Raw genomic sequence first — 22,748 nt, 5'->3', positions numbered from 1 at the left:
TATAATCAATAAAATAATACATAAACAGATAAGATTATTAATAATGCCAATGAAAACAAACACCACTACATTAATTATAGTAATCAAATTATAATAATAATTAATTCACCAATCAATAAACCAATACAAAATAAAAAATAAAACATTTTTTTTTTAAATAACTATACTATAACAAAATTATAGGCTAATTCTATAAATACTAAAAAAATTTATAAACAATGACAACTTTAATTTATGCTATTTTTACGTATTCCATGCCATATCCAGACGCAGTGGTGACTGCTGGGTAGGCGTAGAGCACCAATCGTAAGTCTCTATTTGATCATGTGACAAAAGAACGCGACTCCAGTTAGGTGAATCTTTGAACGTTGTAATTCTGGTCATGCCAGCTGTCATGCCATTCAAACTCTACCGCGGTTGCAAGAAACTAGCAGGAGGAGGAGGTTGGAAAGCTCCCTGGAATAGAGTCTGTTGTCGCCAGCGCACGGACGCCGTTACCCTCAGTGGTGTGTCAACATGCAGCAGGTAGGCTAACTTTCGGAGCAAGCTACATCACTCTGGTCTAAATAATCGTAACTTTAGGCTATTGTGTTACATGCACCCTACTTATGAATTATTATGCAAAGCTTAATAAGAGCCTAGTAGATGCTGGCTTTTCGTAGCATTAGATAACTGTTATATATGTTTTCGGTTGCAGGCCTAACCAGTCGGAGAAAGAACCACTCAAACAAGTGAGTACAAGTGCTTTTTAAGGGGATTTTGGATATGTGATGGGCTGCAATGCTCCTGTTTGAACGTTTATTATTGTCTGGGACTCAGGTCGCCGCCGTGCGCCTGTTTGATTGTGTGTTTGCACTTTTGTGGGTAAAGTGTGTGCGTGCTGCTGTAGCTGCCCAGTTTCCGGTGTTGTGTCGAAGTGAGTTCCCCCACTGAACAGTGTTTCCCATAATGAGTGCCGTTTTCCTGATTAAAACAATTGCTTAAAGGTGATTAAAATATTTAAATTAAATGTATAAATAATTCAAAGTAGAATTCTGAAAGTGCTTCAAGTAGAAAATAAGTGCTAAAATAATTAAAACATGCTAGACACCTATCATACCCTAAAAAATGTGTGTTTGGGTCAGGTTTAGATAGGGACACATATCGAAGGGAAACAGTTTTTGACTTAAAATGGGACATGGTGTTGTTTGTTGATAAGAACTGCAGCTCTGTTCTCTCTTATTTGCTATAATCTCTTGCTTCTATGTCGAAGAGGAGTGTGGTTGTCATGAGTTGTGAGGTTATTGTACTTAAAATGCCCGAAAAAGTCTGCACTCAATTCAGCACCTCAGTGAAATTGACAGCTCCTCTGCTCTTGGGTGCTTGATATCGTGTTTCAGATCTTGCCTGCAATATCCGTGCTTCTGATAACTTTCTCTTTGACCTCTGTACTCTGCAAATATAGTACCCTTAGGGACACATTCCCACTGTAAAATCCAACACATAGTTGGTACTTTGTATGCCTAATTGTGTGTGTATATCCAAGAGTGTGAGTATGTGTGAGTATGTGTGAGTATGTGTGAGTATGTGTGTGCATGTGTGTGCTGGTGTATGCATGTGTGCGTGCTTCTTAACCAATGGTGCTGGATGAAGTATTGGAAAGCCGTACTTGAGTAAAAGAACAGATATGTTCGCAGAAAATGACTTTGGTAGAAGTTAAAGTCACCTATTAGAATATTGCTTGAGTAAAAGTCTTTAAGTATCTCATATTTATACTTAAATATAAAAAGTAATTTTATGATATTAAATGCATACAAAAGCTGTGTCCCAGCTGCAGCGGCCCTGGGTTGGATTCCAACCTGTGGCCCTTTGCTGCATCATTTTCTCTAACTCCACATTTCACACTAAAAGCTTTCTCATTAAGCTCAAAAGCCCCAAAAATACAAATAAATGCTGTTGATAAAAAGGAAAAGTACAGATACTACCAAAAAATACTTTTTTAATTTGTTACATCACACCACTGTCATAATAGCGTGCATTTGGGCCCTTCTTACTAACTAACGTCACTGTTACAATTACCTAAAACAAAACAAAATCATTGTCATAACCTGTTTAAATTAGCATAAAATAAAACTCAACCAACAGGCTAGTTATTGAATGTATGTCTTTCATTCAAACCATATCATAATCCATAAGTTATATTAACATCACCAAAAACCACTGTCACCAAAATTATCTTATATTAAAATAATGCCTCTATGTACAGTGTAAAAAAAAAAAGTGTTTTGTATTGGTCTTCATGCTCAGATCATTTATTGAATGTTAAAATAGCTCGCCTTCTGTAACTTTTTTAAATGCCACAGCATGTTGTTGTGATGCGGACATGCAAATTTTACTAATCAGATTTCGTAAAGCACATTTGGCATCATCAGCTGCATTGGGAGAACAATCCTCTACCAGAGCAGTGCTGGAAAAGACAGGCAACAAGAATTTGGCAAAGGAGTCAAACTCCTTCCTATGCCAGCGAGGAGATACACAGGGGTGACACACAAACACAGATAGCGAGGAATGTTTGTGTATTTGTGTCTGTGCGGAGATAGAAATATATATCCTGAATGCACACACAAACGCACACGAGACGCACGCACTTACAGAGAGAGTCTCGGAGGAGTGATGAAATAGATGAGAAGAGGATCCACGGTGAGCCTGGAGGACTGGATAAATATTGACCTGAATGAATGAGGTCTGTCACAGTACATAAAAGGGCTATAGACTCACTCGCACACACACACTATCTCACCAACATCCATGCCCTCAAAGAACCTTTCCGCCTCTAAACTGCATCTGCACATCTTGGCTCTTAAACCATATATTTTAACAAAACCTGGAATCAATATTAATATTTATGGAGAAACTGAGATTACTTGTTGGGAAGTAGCATCAATAATGAAAGTGGTGTCTCTGTGTGTGGGGCTGATATGTGCCCATGTGCCATTGCAAATGCATGCTGGAAATCCCCAGCCCTCTAGCCCCCAAAGGAAAACTCAGAAATACCACCCAACAGAAATAAAAAAAAATAAACTCGCTTGAGGGGGAATTGCTAGTGTACATTAAAAAAAAGAATATCCAATAACGGATGATGGAATTTTTTTATTTAATTTATTTTTTCAAGAAGTTGGCAGTTCTGACTCTGTTTTTCCTTCCGTAAATATGACAGTGGTATATTGCTGCCAACCTACAATTAGTGTGTAGGCCACTAGTAAGCCAAGAAATAATGGATAACAAGAGCAACTGACAAAAAAGCTCCAATCTGTGAGGAAAAGGAGATACAGTTGTTCATTAAAATAATTGCCATGTTGGGTTGGAAGTAGCAATAAGAAAATAGAGTTAAAATAAGACTTCTTGTTATGTAATCTTGTTACACTCTTCTGAGAATAAACAGTAGTAGTATTCAAAATCTACAGTACGCTGACATTTGAGTCAAAGCAAACAATAATTTTAAATGTAGCACGCAGGCTATTGCTGCATATTGCAACCCATGTTACTGTACACCAAATGCTTTGCCCTGTGTGTCCGTAGACATGAAATTAATATCTTGCATCATTGCCCATGCACAAGCCATTGCAAGTTCACATACATCCACTTTTTGAAGTGTGAGCATGAAATTACAAGTAAATTAAAAAAACTTAAACAAAAACCTTTTACCCTGCCTCAGGAGAAATTACTGGTGTATCTGAAAATGCAGTGGATGATGGAAATAGCATTTAAAAACAAATACAATGACGCTGGCAGATCTGCCTTTTTTTTTTTTTTTTTTTAAAGAATTTGGCAGTTCTAACTGTTTTCCGTCTGTAATTATGTTTTTGCTGCCAACCTATAATTAAAGCCAAGAAATAAAAGTTGTACATTTTGTTCATGAAAATAATCACCATGTTGGTTGTGAAGCAATGGAGAATTGCAAATTAGGGTTAAAATAAGACTGTTTATTATGTAATTTTCTCATACCCTTTCAAGAATATTTAATAGTAGACATTTCCAAAATCTGCATAACACTCACATTTGAGTGTTATGCATCTTTGAGTGTAAGGATAGCATGAAGGTTATCCCTGTAGTCCATGTCAGGTAGCACTGCACACAAAATATTTAATTCTGTGTTTGTGAGGCTTTAGATAAGAAATTAGAATCAGTTGAAAAGATCCAAATAAAGAGCTGAAATAATTTGTATCAATGATAAAGGTTAAGTCCAATCTAATTTTGTTAACAATGGCTTAATTCAATTAGTTTCCCAGTGAGCCAGCATGCACAATACCAGGACCCTGGAACTAGAAAACCAAAATGTTTTTACTGTCATCAATTACAACTGTGATTTTCCAACTATGACAGGCCAAAACAACTGCTATGAAAAAGGTTTATTGAGGTTCCCTTTTGATGAAAGGGTCAGACAAGGTGATGCAACTCTATCTAAAAAAACACAAAAAACATTATTGTATTTATGTATTAAAACATTAACTCCAATAATTCTTGATTAGTCAGGTTGTATGAACACAAGAACACAACTTTGTTTTAGTTGGGTAGTTTTATTTAAATTCTATGAGGTGATAATGAAAAGTAGGGGTCGACTGATGTTGGTTTATCAGGGCCGATACTGATACCGATTATCAGTACTTAATGAGAGTGATAACCAATATGCATTTAAAGAAAAAACTAAAATATTTGTTGAAATTTCGAATTTGGAATATAACAAACTCCAACAAAAAACTTTGTTTAAATGCTTTTGGCAAATATTTATCAAATGAAACTTTCAACATCATATACAACAAGTTCCCTGCAACTTTTTTTTTATAAAGTTCATTGAAAATTTAGATTAAAAAAATGAATGAATAAAAATAGCTCCCTGAGGCTTTGCAAAGTAAAATTTTTTCTCATGCTGACACTTTCTTTGTATTGCAGACTGCCTTCGCCGGTGTTGCTTGAGTGTAATACGCACACTTTCGCATTAATTTATTTTATCAGCAATCTTTAAAATAAAACGCTGATACAGATTATTGGCAAAATGCCAAATAATGGCCCCGATAATTGGCCAGAACGATAATCTGTCGACCCTTAATGTAAAGGATTTGTTGTTTGGGGATGTTTGTACAGGTAATTTACTGAGAGTGAAAACAGATGTGCATGATTGGGCAACACTAAGTGTGGCAGCAATGGTAACATTTTTCTGTAATAGATGACATTCTACTACAGTTGATGTACTCGTGTGTGTGTTTTTATGTCTACAGGTATATTTTTGATGCAAATGGTGACTGAGAAATCTTAAATGAGTTCTCTGTTGGTCGCTGTGTATTGATTGAATGCTTTCTGGAGACGTAGTCCACCCTGTGCTTGCTCAAATGGATGGTACATTCCAGTTTAAGTAGTTGAGGCTGCTGGTGTAGTGAGACCAAAATCCACATGGTGAAAGGTCCGGCCACAAGCAGGAGGGGAAAGCAGGAAATAGTTTGGCCTGTAGAGTTTTAAAACAGTAAACATTTTTGTTTGTGTGTTTGTTTGTTTTGTGTTTTTTAAAGGATAATAAAGAAAAGAGGAAATTTGCTGCTGAGAAAAAAATCAGCTTCATAGTTGGAGATAAATAAATTCTGATCTGTTTTTCCTAACTGCAAGTCCTGTCAGTTAAAAAAATAGTAATCCAATGTTAAAATTCCTGTTAAAATAGAGCTAGTAAACTAAATAAACAAGGTAGCATAAGGTTTCATTGTGATGCAGTCAATGTCGGCTTAGTAAAATGACTATTAGGCAGAGGTAGATAAAACATCGTCATGATGTGTTCAAATGTAACAACAAGAAAAAAGGAAAATTTAGTTTTTGGTGAGATACTTATACAATATAATACAGTACAGTTTGGGTGAGGAATTTGTTTTCCTGGCAATATAAAACAGTCACTTATTAAGCAGTAAAAATAAAACCAGTTTTGTTAAAAATGAATTGTTGCCTCGTCTTTCCAGTGCTATCGATAAAGATTCCAATCGTTAAGGAGTTTCGATAATGGTATCAATATAAGACTATATCTGCAGATCTTATTTTGAATTTAATATAAAGCTTCTGCCTTTTTTAACATCCTGTTTAGTTTTCTACTCATTTATATAATGTTCTGTCAATAGAGTAATATAGGCCATTGATAATGATATTTTCTGCCAAAACTCTTAGACTGTTATGCTTTTCACTCAGTACCACAATATCAATATTTAAAATATAATAATAAAAAGTACTTTAAGCTTAATTATTGTCATAGGAATTTACATGGAGCCAAAACATCACTTTCAGTCTAAAAAATAAATAAATAAAAATCAGGTTTAATATTAATTTCTAACTGGTGTTTTTGATTGGAGACACGGGGGGAAGTTCTGTCAGAAACAGACAGTTCTGCAGGAGTTATTAGCTGAGGAGAGAAGTTGTAATTGATCTGCGACTTTTTGTGGACTGTTTTAATGTGTCTGCCTCAAACACGCCTGTTAATTTGCAGAAGCTGTGTAGAATAATGTATCAAAAGAACAAGCAACAAGTTTGATGTGCAAATCAGCACAGAAGTTTCTGTGGTTATTTTTGCAACAGTCTGCTGCTTGTTGCACGAAATGTAACCAGCCAGTCTGCCATGTCTAATTGGGGCCTGACAGCGAACATCACTCCAATTACAGACTGCAGGTGGAAAAGATACGTGCTGCCTTCAGATGGCTATAAAGACAGTCACCAGTAAATTAGGTACCTTTAGTGGACTATAGGCTACTTACTAACTTGTATGTTGAAGAGCTTGTAAGAATATATATTCAGTCTGGCAGGTATAAATGCCCTTATCATAGTGAAACTAAGTTTTTTGTCATTTTTAATCATGTCAGCTTTTTGAAAAACAAGCATTCACAAAACTGGAAAGAAAGGGTGTTTTTAGAGAGGTTTTTATGGCCATGACTTCACAAAATAAAGTGACAAAAATATTATGAAACAAAAGTGTGCTGCTGAGGTGTTTACCTGCTCTGAGCAGGCGGGCAGCTGACCGCACAAGACACACTGATTCTTGGCATCAACACTGCAGCGCACTGCTGCGTTCTGCGCTCTGCGCCAACACGAAGAGCCTCTGTAAGTTGATTTTCATACACTGAAGTCTGGCTTCATGGAAACTTAATAGGAAATAAAACTGAGAGGGGACCTATCATGCTTTTCCTTATTTTCTGTCATATAATGTTATAATGTCGGATGTTTATTTTAAACATGGCCAATATCTCAAATAATGGGGTAAAAAATCCCCTGTGAGCAAAAACCTCAGGCTTCAGCTCCTTCTTAATACTCTGTGGCCAACTTTTTTATATTCTGCTTTGAGACAAACTGATGTCAGCTCATGACAGATTTCTTATAGCCATCAGCTTTAGGCACACAGAATGTTTATTTGGGGTCGACTGATATATAGCAAACTCCAACACTCTTTTAAATGCCTTTAGCAAATGTTAAATCAAAACTGAAACATTCAACATCATATACAGCATGTTCCCAGAAACTTTTTCTTTTAGTTGAGAGAAAATTAAAATTACAAATAAATAAATAAAAATAGCTCCCTTAGTTTTTACAAAGTAAAAGTTCCTTCCATGCCAACACTTTGTTTGGACTTTTTAATTATTTAGTTTTATTGGCAATCTTTCAAAGAAAATGCTGATACAGATAATCGTTAAAATGCTGAATATCAGCCCCAATAATCAGCCAGGCTGATAGTCTGTCGACCCCCCGTATGTTTACGTTATGTATCATAACCTGCTACATTCAGCTAAATGCTCAAGTCAGGAAAACATGTTATCCTGATTACCAATGTTGTTAATTTCTCATTTCCATCTTCTGTTCATTTTTGTGCTGGAATATGTCAGTTTTTGAAGATTTTGGTTTAGAAGCTTTTATTGGTGTTTTTTATGGTACAAATTGATGCTATACAGTAATTCTTTAGCTGGAAGTACATTTCTCTATGTATCACATGCTCACATTGGGGAAACATGTTGTCTCAGTTCTTGATCTTGTAAATTCCTGCTTGAACATGTCCTGTTGTTAGGACTCTTGTTTAGAAGCTTTTCTTGGTGATTTTTTTTTTTTTTATGGCAGCAAATGCAGCTATAAAGACAGTACCCATCTGCAATACACTGCTAAATGTAGGTTCATGGTAACATCAGGGAAACATGTAATTTTGTTTGCTAGTGTTGTAAATTTCTCCCTGTTTTTGGATCATATTTCAGCAGGAACATGTCCTGTTATTGAAATTTTGGTTAAGAAGCTTTTATTGGCATTTTATTGCCACTATACTCCATTAAGGTCGTTCCCTGGCTAAAATGACGGCGCATAGATGCTGAGATGCAGAAAACCTGTAAACATTAACCAATCAAACAGCTGGGCTTTTTTTTCCAGCGGGGGGACTTAAGAATCAGATGGAGTATTCCAGACAATGAATACAGGTGTTCCAGAGCAGACAGTATGAGAAAAATAGTGTAGTTTGAACATTAACATTTTCTAAAAATGTACTCATAGGAAGTAATATATATATAAAATACAATTAAATATGAACCTGAAAATGAGCATAATAGGTCCCCATTATGTTGTGAGTTGAAGCAAATACCCATATGGCCCTTATCAGCCCTCACTATCTGACTAATTTAACATGCTGTTGTTATTTTTGTAATCACCCTGTCTCATCACACGCTCCTGCTTCTGACTCCACTGCCTGGTTACTTGTTTAGGCATATTCTTGCATATCGCATCATGATGTGAAACCTCTAGCCTGATCATGAAATTCCAGTTTAACCACAGTCTTGCATGCATCAATTTGATTGTTTTAATGTATTGATTACCCATTACGTGGCACTGCTATTATACAACACAGACTTTTGTTCCTCTAAAAAGACAGTGATGTTCATGAAGAGGAGCAGGTCCTGTTCTGACACGGTGACTGTGTGTTTATGGAGTTGAGCGCTGAACATCTACGCTGAGAATGATTGTGTGCAGCAGAGTGGTGTTTATAGATATAAAGCCCATCTGTACGCTCCAGGACACACACTCACACAACGACCCACTGAAGTGCCCTTGAGCAAAAATACTGAGCACCTTTTTGCTCCGTGGGGTTTAATTCTGTAGCTGACCCTGACCTCCATGCTGAAAGAGAAAAGTTTACAAGCATCTTTAGCTCAACTGAGAAAAACAAGGGGAGAATGCATTTAAAGGTGTTGGTACAAACCAAAACAGCTCATTCACCTCACTTTTTAAGCAACACCACCATCTGCTGTTGTCATGGTGAGAGCACACCTCATTTAACGTGTCAAGAATAAACTAACTAACCCATTTACTCGTATTGCTTATATATGTGGTCAGAGGATACAAGTATCTTAATCCACATGAATCCTCCAGCTCACTGGGTTTTTTCCTGCCACCTTTCCAGAGCACTCAGCTCTCCTTGAGGTGTTTTATTAGACTATTTATTTGATTTCCCTGCATGAATCTTTCTGGGAACAGCTGAAATTCTAAACCTAATTATAGTTGCGCTTAATTATAATGAAGTAATTAGAATAAGCATTGCACAAACACCCATGTGGAACAAGTGTAAATGAGCGTATCATATGAAATCCATATTCTTCTGTTTAACCCGTTAAGATCTGAGCAAAATGGCTTGATTTCATTCAAAAGCATGGGAAGAAGGCAATGATCAACCAAAGATGTGACTCTAAATAAATAAATAAATAGATAAATAAATTTACCTGAGAATTTGTTTTTCTTTTGTTTGTTTTTTTTTAAAGAAAAAAGTAAGTAAATAAAATAAAAATAATACCCAATACAATAAAACCCATAGCAGCAAAGAAACGGCTCAACTCAGTTCTTAAACCTGTAAATAACCATTACATAATGTTAGCTTTGTGATGACAACAGTTAGCTCTTGTCACTGTGTGTGCAGGCAGACTCTCACCAACTGTCCCTGGCATGTAGCTCACACTTCTGCAGCAGTGGCAGTCCTAGCTGTGGTAAGTGTGCGTTATAAACAACAACACATTTGGTTATTGCAAATGGAAATAATGTATGCGTTTATTTGCATATAGAGTGGGGAGGTGAGATCTGGTGGTCACTCAACATGCATGTGGATGTGCTTTTTAGATGTGAACAGACAGACTTAGGGCTGTCTGCATTTGATTAGATGGCTCAAGAGGCATTTTAATAGGAGGTGTGATCAGGCTCAGAGTCTGCAGACTGTCCCTGTCCATGGTGCTGAAAGATTCACCTCATGTCTCTCTCAGTCTCTCTCCATGGCTCTGAAGCACTGACACTCAGGCTCTGTGCCTCTATCCATGGTGCTGAAATTTCCAACCCCATGATTTGCTCCAAATCGCACCCTCATTCATTAACTAGCTATTTCCTACCCCATTTCACACCCTGCTTATTTGAAACACTTATGATCCAGCGTAGTTTTGAGTCACTCAGTGGCAGGCAAAGTGTCAGTATTGTTTTTGTATTGAATTCCAGACATGTTCCAACTTTTATTACCAATATGTTTTAAGTGTATCAAACTCAGGATTTGGAGCTGCCTGATAAGGATGACATGAAGTCAACTTGATAATGATTCAGTATAACAGTGTCTCTGTTAACATAAACAGGTGACATGGCATATGTTAAGTCATTGATTTTCTCTATGAAATTAACTGTCACACCTCTGGAGGCTGAAAGCTGTCAAACAGTTAACAACTTCGGGAATTATTTTCCATGTAAAAACGTTCACAGGAAACAAAGACATTCATTTGAATCACAAATAACTCATTGTGTTGCAGAAAAAAAAACGTTGTGGTTGAAAGGCTTCCAACATAACCAAACAACAAACAAAGTTTGTTTAAATTCAACAGAAGGGACAGCGGAGAAGAAAGGAATAATGTTCTCTCATTATCTCCCTAAAACATGGATGCAGAGTTCCATAGCACATTTTGTTTGAAGTCCATTTCATAATTATAGAACAGAGCCCGGGACCAGCTTTGTGCTGACAAATGTATTGAAAACATACATGTACCCCATATTCTGCAAGTAGGATTATCTTAAAGCCCTGTATTTGCAAAGGCACTTTAATATATTGGACCACTTTCAGTCACATATCAACTTCAGATATTTTTTACTGTACTTCCAAAACAAAAGCTATCATGTATGTACATCAAAAGAAAAAAAACAACAACTATGGGTTTAATACAGCTGTATTTTCATCCTTGCCAGGACAAATGTTAATTTTGTAAGTTTTGGCAAACCATGGACATGTAACATTTGTACATTATTATGGAGATAATATGTTGAAACTATACTTTTCAACAACACTGTGGTTAATGTGTGGTTATGTTTAGGCAGAAAATCCCCTTGGTTATGGTTAGAGAAAGATCCTATTTTGGCTTAAAATGGCCACTTTTGGTGGCAATATCATGGGTGGAAATGCTGCCAGTGTTTCAGTAAAAACACACAGTTTTGGTGACAGAATCTCAGCAGGATATGCCTCAGACAATTCACTTAAAAATAACCATATCTGATGTTTGTTGGTCTCACAGAGTGGTTCATAGTTTTCTGCAGTTTGGCAGCCATCTTACCTAAGTATCACACCATTCGCCGTCTCCTCCACCTTCTGATGACAGTCAGCTCATAAACATAGAATGTGAACTGTGTCACAGGTATATGATGCTTGAAATGTACAAATGCAACATATCTGTGGTTTGCAGAAATGTACAATGCAAAGATTTTCTTCTAGTGGTTGAGGTGCACTTCTAATCATCACGCAGATCATTTCACTTTTACTTTCCTCTGTCTTCTTTTTCTCTTTCCTCTCCTTTTCCCAGGTTCTCTCTGGTTTTATAGTGCTCTTCGGGTAGGTTCCTAAGTTTCTCAGCAGCCTAAAAATACAAGAACAGCACTGTCAAGCTTTTAAAAAGTTTTGAAGGCAAATATGGGGACAGAAAGCAAATGCGATACTTTATAATTAGTATGCTGGGAAAGGGTCAACTTTCAATGGCCTGGGGTAAAAACAAAGCCCCGAACATCAAATCTCAAATCTTACTGCTCAAATCCCCCTTACTAAAGGATGAAATTTAATCACTTAAGTTGTGACTGTGCATTGCCACTGACTGCAAGAAGCTCCAGATAAGAACATCAACTCAATTTATGAAATGCAACAGTAATCTCAACAAGCTCTGAGAAAACGATAGTGTGGGAAAGAATAATAGCCGTGAAAATATCTTGCACATGTATGTATTTATCTATAATATCTACTGTACATTGGAGAACAGAACACACTTGTAACTATTGTATAAAGCTGGGTTTGCACACATGTATTCACCTGTTCAGGGGTGAGGTCCCTTTGTTCCTGTGCAAGCATCTCATACCCGACCATAAACTTCTTAACTGTAGCTGAACGCAGCAGAGGAGGGTAGTAGTGAGCATGTAGCTGCCAATGAGAGTTGTCATTCTTTGAATGGGGGCCAGTTGGGGCTCCTGAAGAAAGAGAGAGGGACATAAGATATAAAGGCAAGCAGAGGCTATGTTCACATTGACGACTAGTCAGCTAAGATTATCCAGATGGGTTTTACAGTCTTAAATAGTATACCAAAACTGTTGATGATACAGTAAAATTTATAACAGGTCACAAGGCATATTTCTTGTGAATTTTTAAAACACTCAGTGTGCTTGGTACATTCGTGTGGGGGTAGCCATAGCAACAATTTTCCTCCTTGTTATAAGTTAAGTCTCACTCCTGAAATAGACCAGATCAAGAGTTAAACCAGCAATCTATCACTCTTCATTGAGTCTGTATTGTGTGAAGGTCCCTCCTTGTCATTTACATCCGCTAGAAAACAACAAGAAAAATACCTAAAGAATCCATAGATTTAACAAGCTGCCAAACTGTAAAAACTGAACTTTTAAGCGCTAAGATGTAAAACATCAAGAAGATATGGAAAAACTGTGGGATCCTTTCACTCCATTTACCAATGTGCAGCCAGTGTTTTGTTAACTTGGTAAGACAAACTGTAGAGGTTTAAGCTTATTAGTGCTTGGTTTTAAAAGCTTTAACGATGATCTTAGCAATTTGATCAAATAATTGTAAATATTAATGTATGTCACTTCTGGCTGTTTGGTGAAATCATTTCTCACAGAAAAGCAATGTAAGGAGGGACACTGAGATAAACCAGCAATATTCACTTTGTTGATTTAACTTTCTCTCTGAAAAACATAAGGTTCTTAAATAATCCAGTGACACGATATTGCATGTTTTTAGCGAGCTACAAGCACTTTTTTTATGCTTCGGCTTTTAGTTGCTTATTGTGGTGCCGCTAGCCTTCACCTCAGGTGGCCGTGGCTTTCAGAGTATAACAAGTTGTATTCTGTCTGTGTTGGTGCCACTTGTTATGTACCATCTTTTGTAAAAGAGCATCTTCAGGTAAACTGACATCATGGTATAAGTTTGACAAAACACTCTAATGTGTTCCGATATCGAGAAAAATAAGAATTTGGTGGAGGATTTGTCTGTGCAAAGTTTCAGGACACCTTCTTGAGTATTATTTGTTGTACTGAACAACAGCCTCAAGTGCAATATGGCAGTAATATTTGTAAATATGTGCACAATAAGCATTTTCTCAGTGTTTCTGCAAAACTGGATATAACTGGACATGTTAACAACACATACACATAACACACACACACACACACACACACACACACACACACACAAACAGATCGACAGCACAATCAAACACTAAAGGCTAATCAAGGATATGCATAGCCAGGACACAACAAGCTCGTTATCTCTCAGCCATCCACACCACATGAACAAGGCCCTCTGCTCATTAATGCTTCCAAGCTGCAGACCAGACAGCCCCCCATCAGGTTGCTAGGGTAAATTAAAGGAGGAGCCAGTGTTGACTGAGAGCAATGGAGCAATGAAACAAAATAAAGATTTTATAGTGATAAAGTACTTTTTGTGAAGAGGAACCGATGATCTGTTCTTTTGGAGATTGTTTGCTTTTTATCACGGCTGCTGAGAATTATACACTCTGATTAGCTGGCAGGGCTCCACTAAATTCTGGTAATTGGACAGTATAACCAGCCACCACTGATGCATTCATTTAGAATGCATCAGTATTAAACTGTAGGTAATGAGCAGAAGGTTATGCCTCAGTGGTTTGGCTTATGAGCTTTGAGTATGTGTTTTTTAGTTTGTGTAGGCAAAACAAAAGTAGATAAACAGCCAAATGAGAAATGTACAAATTTGATTTGTGAGAATGTCCAAATCAACTAACACTGGGGAGAAAAAGAGACAGAGTTTTCTGTTTTTCCACTGAAAAGGATGTTTATTGGGACTTTTTCCTTGTCAAAACCTAGGGTCTTAAGCAGTGATACTTAACTACTATCGCGGGCCAAATCTGGTCCCCGATAGTGTGCTGGGTGGCTCCTCAACTATTTTGTGATTCACAATAAAAATGAAGTGATTCACACTGGGACTTGTTTTTGTACTGTATGTATATAATGTGCCAGAGTGCAGACAGCATCAAAGTAGAGCTTGTTTATCAAAAAAAGAGCCAGTGGAGGAATAGAATTCCCCAAATCCTAGAAACGTTCTAAAATACTGAAAACCTCTGAAAATCCTAGAAATGTCATAATATCCTACAAACTTCCTAAAAAACATAAAAATGTCCTAAAATCTAAGAAATGGCCTACAATCTGAGAAACATGGCTTCCTGCCATTTTATAAAAAGTGGCCCAAAGCAAAGCAAGCTGATTATCCATGGTCTAAAAACTGATACGGTTGTATGCTGTACAGAATATAAAGCCCTCCAAGACTGCTATTGTAGGCATTTGTATTCAACATGTTTTCTGCTCTTTTATTCAAGTTTTCCTTCAATTTGTCACCCTCTCTAAATCTAACTTGACAAAACTTGCTGATTTACTGCATGAAAAACTGCAGTATTACACAACTCCCTAAATCCTCTCAAGAGGGTCATTACCACAGATACATTTCCAGTGATTTGCGACTGTATTTAACATTTAAATACTGTCTCTGTTGTCTGCGCTGCTTTCTGATCTTAGTGGGAGGTAATGAGGTGATCAGAAGTAGAAGTAGAAACATGTCTCTTGTTAGAAAATACAAAAGAAATTCAAAAATAGATCCATAGAGACACTGTATTCAAAATAAGAGCTTTTCCTTTAGAGGCAGTTTCCCGACAACGGGGGCTGATCAGACACAGATAGAGACAACAGGAGGTCGACATAAAAGAAACTAATGGATGGTAGAAGAAAAAGGAGGAACAAAGAAAAGACTGAAGAGGACAGATAATGAATGAATAGAGACAGATGCTCCTATTAGTAGACAATTACACAGTTTTGAATTGTTTTTGGGTTTGTTCTGCTGAATGTGTGTGCATTTATTTTAGAATCAGCATACTATATCCATTCATAGGGAACTAATTCTAACAGCTACTGGTGTCATACTGATAGACAAATCATAATAATGTATATGTGACACTCTTTTCTACTTCTCGTATAGATCCAGGATGTTGCAGTATTAGTCCATGTCCCAAAATGCCTATCTGTCTCTCTCTCTGTCCTCGTCCTCCATCCAGCCAGTTAATACGGTCTGTAATGTGCTGTGTGTTTTCCTCCAGAAGGAATAACCAGGTAGCTTTATCTAATCCGTGATTTCCCAGATGACTCAAACACCATCCAACCACTTCTATCTCCACCACACTGCCACTAATAAGCCGAGCCCAAAAATAAAAGCTGGCTGCTTCAAAATGAGCTAAAATAAAGCACAAACACAGATGGGAGATAAGGCAACTCATTATGTGAGCCAGGTGTGTGTGTGTGTGTGTGTGTGTGTGTGTGTGTGTGTGTGTGTGTGTGTGTGTGTGTGTGTGTGTGTGTGTGTGTGTGTCTCTCTCTCTCTCTCTCTCTCGCTCTCGCTCTCTCGCTCTCTCTGTGGATGGGACTATGTGTTTCCATATTAGGTGGTCAGTGTGTGCAGTTTGTGTACTGTTTGTTGGACAGACACACTGTGTTAGCACATTGCAGCACATCAGTTATAGTCGCAGCATTCTCTTTTGCCTTAATCCCCCTTGGTCAAGTTAAAATAACACCATTATTTTGGGAGTTAAAAGCTTCCCATCTAATGATTAAAAAAAATGTTCATGGAAGTAAAGTAACAGTCCATTAGGATGCGAAACATTTCAAATTGTCAGAGGATCAGGAAACTGCTTTGGCAGTGAATTTTAGGGTTAGAGTTTATGGCTGCTAGTTGCAACAGTGGGGACTAATGAATAAATTAAGTAATTAATTTAACTCATATTCACACACTACAGGTGGTGTATTAAACTAAAAGATTCACATACAGAAGGGGCCTGTATTTGACATTTGGAGCAAAGGTGAAAGATTTTTTTTTTCTTGTCTGAGTTAACGTGCCTTCATCGTGAGTTTTTAGACAGAAAAAAGTAGCTGTTGGTGTTTTGACAAAGAAGGGTATTGTGAAGATGAGTAGGGGCGGATTTATCTTTACACTGCTTCCAGTAGGATGTCATTGTAGCTGACAGTTAGCTCATTTGGACACTTTGGGCAGTACTATTGTAGTACTGATGGACAAAAACAAACAAACTTCAGTCTTTATGAATTACTCTTTTTGGTCTCCAGTATGTACTAGGTTAGCCTATCAAGCGCTCTAATGCTCATGAATTCCTGACTTTTACCACTCTGTTACTCTCTGTTATTATAGAATACTCCGCATGATGCCTGCTACAGTGAGTGAACAAGAAGCCATTGAATTAGACTTGAGTCAAGACAAGGTGTCAACAGATTATCGGCCTGGCCAATTATCAGAGCCAATATTTGGCATTTTTCTGATTATCTGTATCAGCGTTTCATTTTAATGATCACCAATAAAATTAATTAATTAAAAGCATGCAAATTGTGTTCAACCAATACCAGAGAGCAATACATGCAAAAAATGTATCAGCATGGGAGGGACTTTTACTTTGTAAAACTTGAAGAAACTATTTCATTTATTCATTTTTTATTCAAATTTTCACTTAACTTTATAAAATAAGTTGCAGGGAACTTCCTGTATATGATGTTGAAAGTTTTGATTAAACATTTGTTTAAAACATTTAAACAAAGTTTTGTGTCGGAGTTTGTTATATTCCAAATTTCAACAGAATTTTTCAAAATTTGTTATTGTAAATCCATATTGGTTCCAAATCAGTCTCATTAAGTACTAATGATCGGTATAGGTGTCAGCTCTTAAAAAAACAATACTGTTTGACCCCTAGTCAAGACCTCCACCAGACGAGCCCAATGGTGCATTCATGTGCTCCTCAGATGGTAGCTTGTTTGTAATGTGAAAACAATTTTTTAAATATTTATTGCAACAGCAGAACATAGTCAGAGGCAACCTCTAGACTTCGGCCTCATCACTCCCCGTAGATATGTATACATGAGATTCTGGGGAGTGATTATTAAATATCATCTCTTCATAGGTTGGTATGACATGCGTTTATGAATCACTGCAGCTTGAGTTGACTGCCTGTGACAGACAGCAGAAGTTGTCCTATGTCCGTAATAGAGCGTCGTTAGAGAAAGTGACATGTTGTGCAAAAAGTATCAAAACTTAAAAAGCACAATAGGTTTACGATATTTGTATGTATCAACTGATACTAAAAGAATCACGTTGCTCATCACTACAGTGCAGCTCATATGTGACTCAATAGAGGCAATGTTCTAGCTCAGCCCCAGATTGCTTAATGCCATCCTAAATTTCACCAAGGACACATTTTCAGTATGTTAGTTATTTAACTTTATTTTTCATGGTGTGGAGGGCTTTCTTTGGCTTCATCATTGCATTAAAACAATTGAAAATTCAATCAGAACAAACAGCAGAGACATATGCAACATGATTTACATTTTACTAAGGACTGGGGGACCTATGCTTTAATAATTATTTTACACATTGGTTTAGACAGTATACTGATGGAGATACACTAAAGGCCTAATTTAAATGTATTGAGAGTTGAAAGAAAGTTTTCAAAGTTTTAAAATTTACATATTGTTTCTTACTACTTTGGAAGATGTTTTCCCCATTTCCCCAGCCTTGTGAAAAAAAAATGCCTCAGAAATTAGGGTGAACCTACCAACTACCTGCTTGCAACCCTCAACACTTAACATGACCTATGAGTTTTAGTCTCCATCTAAAAAATAAAAGAGACTTGAAGATTAAAGCTGAAACTTAACACAAGATCTGTCGAAGCCTTCACCACAGGCAACTTTAGACTGAGATTTTACTTCAAAGATTTGATGTCTGATAAAAAAAAGAAACTAAGTCGATGACTGTGTCCTCTCATACCCTCTGTCCTTTCCTCCGAGCTACAGTATGAGTGCATCATCTCTCTTTTATGTGGGCACGCTGGCAGCAGCATGCCAGGGGCATTAAAGTTGTCCGTCTTCACCAGTCTTAAATTTAGATTAGTCCCTCCCTGATTATGGAGCTGCAGACTAAATTGAACAAGATAAAATTCAGCCTTGTCATTAGTCCTTATTAGTCACATTTTGTGCACACGTCATTGGATTGAAGCTGTTCATGAAAGATGAAAGAGATCACAAAAAGCCCATCATTTGGAAGTGAGGAGTCAAAAAAAGCAGTGCAGTCATCAGAAGAAAATTTTTGGCATTTTACATTTCTGCAAACCACAGATAAGTTCCATTTGTACATTTTATCCCCATCATTGCATCTCTTCTTAAGTGATGTAGTTCTGATTACATGTATATGAGCAGAAAACCAAAACTGTGTGTTTTTAATGAGACATCAGCAGTATTTTCAGCGGCAACTGTGCCGTCAGTAGGGGTTTTTTTTATACAAAAAATTGCCAGAATTTCCAGCAGCAATTGTGCCTCCAAAATAGCATTTTTTAGTGAGACAAAGTCATATCCAGCTGCGCTTGTGCCATCAAATGTGGTTGATTTTTAGTGAGAAAACAACTGCATTTTCAGCTGCAACTGGACTACCAAGCCCAGGTTTGTTTTTCTTTTTTAAGTAAGCCATCTGAGGCATTTTTGGGGGCGACTGTGCCAACAGAACTTGTTTTCAGAAAGATATCAATGGCTTTCCCAGTGGCAAAGCAGCACTGAAAGGATTTGTCTTTTAGTGAGAAATCCCCAGCATTTTCAGCTGTGATTGTGCCACAAAAAATAGCCAATTTAAGCCAAACATAAGCTTAACTTAAACATAACCATACAATAACCAGTGTTGTAGAAATGTATATAAATATATCAGCCCCATAATGATGCACATATGTAACACACCCATGGTTTGCAGAAATATACAATGTCAACATTTTTTCTGGTGATTGACAAAAAAACAAAACTAAAGAAGACAAAAACGAATTGTTCAAAAGTACAACAGCAATGATCCTAAAGTGATCAGCACTTGTTAAGAAACAGTTATACAGCCTGATGAATGGATCTTATCAAAACTATTGAGTGGGTTGCTCCTGATCATTTGTCTGTGTTGAAATGATGCAGACAGAATTGATTAATCTTAAAAGTATAATTTCTCTGATTTATGACAGTTCTCTTAATTCAAAACTAAGCAAACTCTGAGACTCCGTAGACTCTGAGGGGAGTCTAGTTGTGCATTGAGTTAACTTTGGCGTGCTAACATGCTCACCATGACAATACGAACACGGTGTTTGACAGATATAATGTTTACTATGTTAAGCATCTTAGTTCAGCATGCAAGCATGATAAAATGAGCCAGTAAGCACAGAAATAGGCCTTAATCTGTCTGAGAAACCTGCCCTGTAGTTGTCATGGTAGTGCATCTAGTTCAGTGCTGCAGTGTTTATGTTCCCAGAGTGTCCATCAGTCTGAATCAGAACACCTTCGTCAGTGAGCAGTGAGTTTTCCTGTCTGTGAAACAACTCAGAGCGACACGACTGCTTGCAGGGATTGAACCTGCAACCTTCAGCTGATACAAGGATCGCTCTGACTAGTCAGCCGTAATGACACTGCTCTCCTTTCTGTCACACATCAGTCATCGCATCACTGCACTCTGCTAACCTTTGTTCCATTTTGAACCTGCTGCAAGGAGTTTGTCTGGCAAAACTCAGAATACCTGTTTCCCTCACTGTCTCAGCAGCAGTAAATATCAGTCAATGCCTTTGCTGTGCTTGAGATTCAGAAGAGGAACAGCTGTCTTGACAGCAAACATCTTTCTGTACAAGGCATACAGCCTTTCTGTATTTGTGCAAGGTGTGACTTAACAGCAGGCCAGCTAAACTCATGCTTGCACATATAAAAGAAGATTAATACCTGCAGCTTTACAGTTATTTCAAAGTAGAGTTGGTATTTTATGTTCAAATTAAAAAGGTTTCTTGGCCCTCATTGCAAAAAGTGACATTTTCCAGCATTGTTTGTGTATTTGCTGGATCATTCACTTGCTTTCTGTCTTGTGTTGGTTCTATCAATTCCTCTGACTGTGGTGTTCTGCTGTCATGCAAAAGTAATGGAATTCATAATGATGAATTATCACCAGACTCTGCAGTTCCTCTCAGGTCCACAAAGCGTTTTACCGTCTTTTAGCAAATTGCTTGATTTTACAGCCCGTTACTTCTCTGCTTTGGATCATCATACTCATCAGCATACATGAGTATTCCAGCAATAGCAGACAGCTGTTTTGAGCAAAAAGGAAAAAAAAAAAGCTCTAAAAACCTAGAATACACTTCCTTTACAGCATCAAATGGTATACATACAGGGTTAGCAACTGGCTATTGAACAGAAAGGAGCATTTAAGGGGCCTAATACTTTTCACAGAAGTTGGTCGAGACCAAAATAGAGCTAAAAGAACAGTCAGTATTGGATTAAGACTTATGACTCAAATTGAATGCTGATGTTTCGAGGTCAGTGTGTAAATAAGGCAGAATATGCTAATAACAACTTGTTAACCCCGCCATCATGTTCACCGCACAGGTCTGTACAGTTTTTCTGCCTCCCAGTGTTACTTTGCCTGATGGTAAAAGCCTGGAATTATACCACGAGTGCTCTTAACCTGTAGGAACTGTTGCTTTACTTTGTGGTGATGTATGAAACAGAACATTAAATATGCCGATGTGTCTGAGTGTGCATTGAAGTGGTAATAAGTGGATGAAGGTGAGAGTTTCTGCTTTGGGAATTTATTTCAGCAGTGATGACTGAAATGGAAAAAGAGTTATCTAACCTTCACGGAACAAACACTGCACATTAAAACATCTTTCTAATGACATTGAACAAGCTAATCAATATCCATATGTGACATTAACCCTGTGAAACCTTGATCGACATCCCTTTCCTTGTGCTGCATTCAAAAGCCTTTCATTACTTTTAAAATGTTGGAACCCTAAGTATATTAAATTGATTTCTTTCACAAACATGGAGGAAAGGGCAATAAGCAACTTGGAAAGAAATGTTCTACAAATGTTAAGATATTAGTAGACTTAAAAATTATTTTTATGGAAACTAGGGAAAAATGTCCAGTGAGCTGTAATTTGAATTATCATTCTCTTCCTAATTTTCAGTTATTTTCTTGAACATTTGCATTTTCCTAATTTCTTGCTAATTTCTGGGTCATGTCTTTTTAAGTGTCTCATTGCTTTTCTTCGCATTTTTTTTGCAAGAAATCAAGCCAATTTGCCCAGGATTCAAAGAATTAATTCCATGCTGGTGCCTGATATGAACTAAAGGCGAATATACTTGGGAGGAAAATGGCTTGGTACAAAGTCTTTTAAATCCTCACATGGCTGACTTTTGCAGATCATGACACAAATGAGCCTTCAGACCACTGAGAGCTCATTCACATATCCAGCTAAATGATCTAATTTATATCTGGCCTGATAGACAGCCTCCTGTTTGTCGCAGTATTTATGTTCCAACCACATATTTACATGTATTTAGATTGAAATTATCTTGAATCTTTCCCACCATCTGTCCCTGTCTCCTTCTGTCACTCTGCAAAGGAGACTTCAAACAGGTTATCAGATCTTTTTCTTTTTAACCCTCTCACTTTTGTTGTCTTACCATGCCAGCCCATGGAGTAGGGGAAGGAGATTTCAAACAGATTGTCATACTTGGTCAGCAGTCGCCTCATGATGTCAGCCAGATCTGATTAACAAAGAAAGAGGGTAGAGAGAGCAAAAGAAGATATTTGTTATTTGTTGAGTATTCTAAATAATGGATGACATGAGGAGGGGCAGCTGAAGTAGAGGGCATGATTTGGGGGGAGGGGGTAAATATAAGCAAATAATAACTTAAAACTGAAAATGCAGTGACACAAGTTCAACTCTTAGAAAAGCTGTAAATTGAAGAAGATGAAACTTATTATTCTTGACGGGACATGAAATATAAAACAAAATGCCTGAATACACGAGGAATGAGCCAGACAGACAGAAAAATAAAGTGCACAGTTACATAAACACACACACAAACACATAAAGTTTAAGTCTGACTCTCAAACCAACAGATAAAAAGCATGAGGTTAGGGATTCAATTTTGAAGCGTCTTAATCGATCATTTGCAGCAATTAATAATTGATTAATCATGAAGATGTTATACATTATAGAAGGTAGAGCTTTACCAAATGCACTTTCTTCACATTCCAAACTTCTATCACGGTTTTTGAATGAAGCTTCAAATGTCTGTCATATTTTTTACATCATAATTAATACCTGATATGTGCC

General features: G+C 37.2%; 2 protein-coding genes across 2 annotated transcripts in view; one reads left to right on the top strand and one right to left on the bottom strand.

Moving 5' to 3' along the window:
- The first annotated feature begins 337 nt into the window (after positions 1–337).
- The window catches only part of LOC121959621 (katanin p60 ATPase-containing subunit A-like 2), a 53,401-nt gene continuing 30,990 nt past the window's right edge, over positions 338–22,748 (top strand). The window contains exons 1-2 of the mRNA XM_042509035.2: positions 338–525; positions 698–731. Coding sequence (XP_042364969.2) covers positions 383–525; positions 698–731 — 177 coding nt within the window. The 5' untranslated portion in view covers positions 338–382. The remainder of the gene's footprint in view (positions 526–697; positions 732–22,748) is intronic.
- galt (galactose-1-phosphate uridylyltransferase) overlaps positions 10,510–22,748 on the bottom strand; it is a 33,385-nt gene continuing 21,146 nt past the window's right edge. Inside the window, exons 9-11 of the mRNA XM_088071345.1 lie at positions 22,090–22,173; positions 12,344–12,498; positions 10,510–11,900 (exon numbers count right to left, since the gene is read on the bottom strand). Coding sequence (XP_087927471.1) covers positions 11,802–11,900; positions 12,344–12,498; positions 22,090–22,173 — 338 coding nt within the window. The 3' untranslated portion in view covers positions 10,510–11,801. The remainder of the gene's footprint in view (positions 11,901–12,343; positions 12,499–22,089; positions 22,174–22,748) is intronic.

This window comes from Plectropomus leopardus, chromosome 20 (assembly GCF_026936395.1).
Source record: "Plectropomus leopardus strain MGB_pleo_1.0 chromosome 20, ASM2693639v1, whole genome shotgun sequence".
NCBI classification, from domain to species: Eukaryota; Metazoa; Chordata; class Actinopteri; order Perciformes; family Serranidae; genus Plectropomus; species Plectropomus leopardus.
Note: the sequence above shows the minus strand (reverse complement) of the source record. Positions and strands in the feature narration are given on the sequence as shown.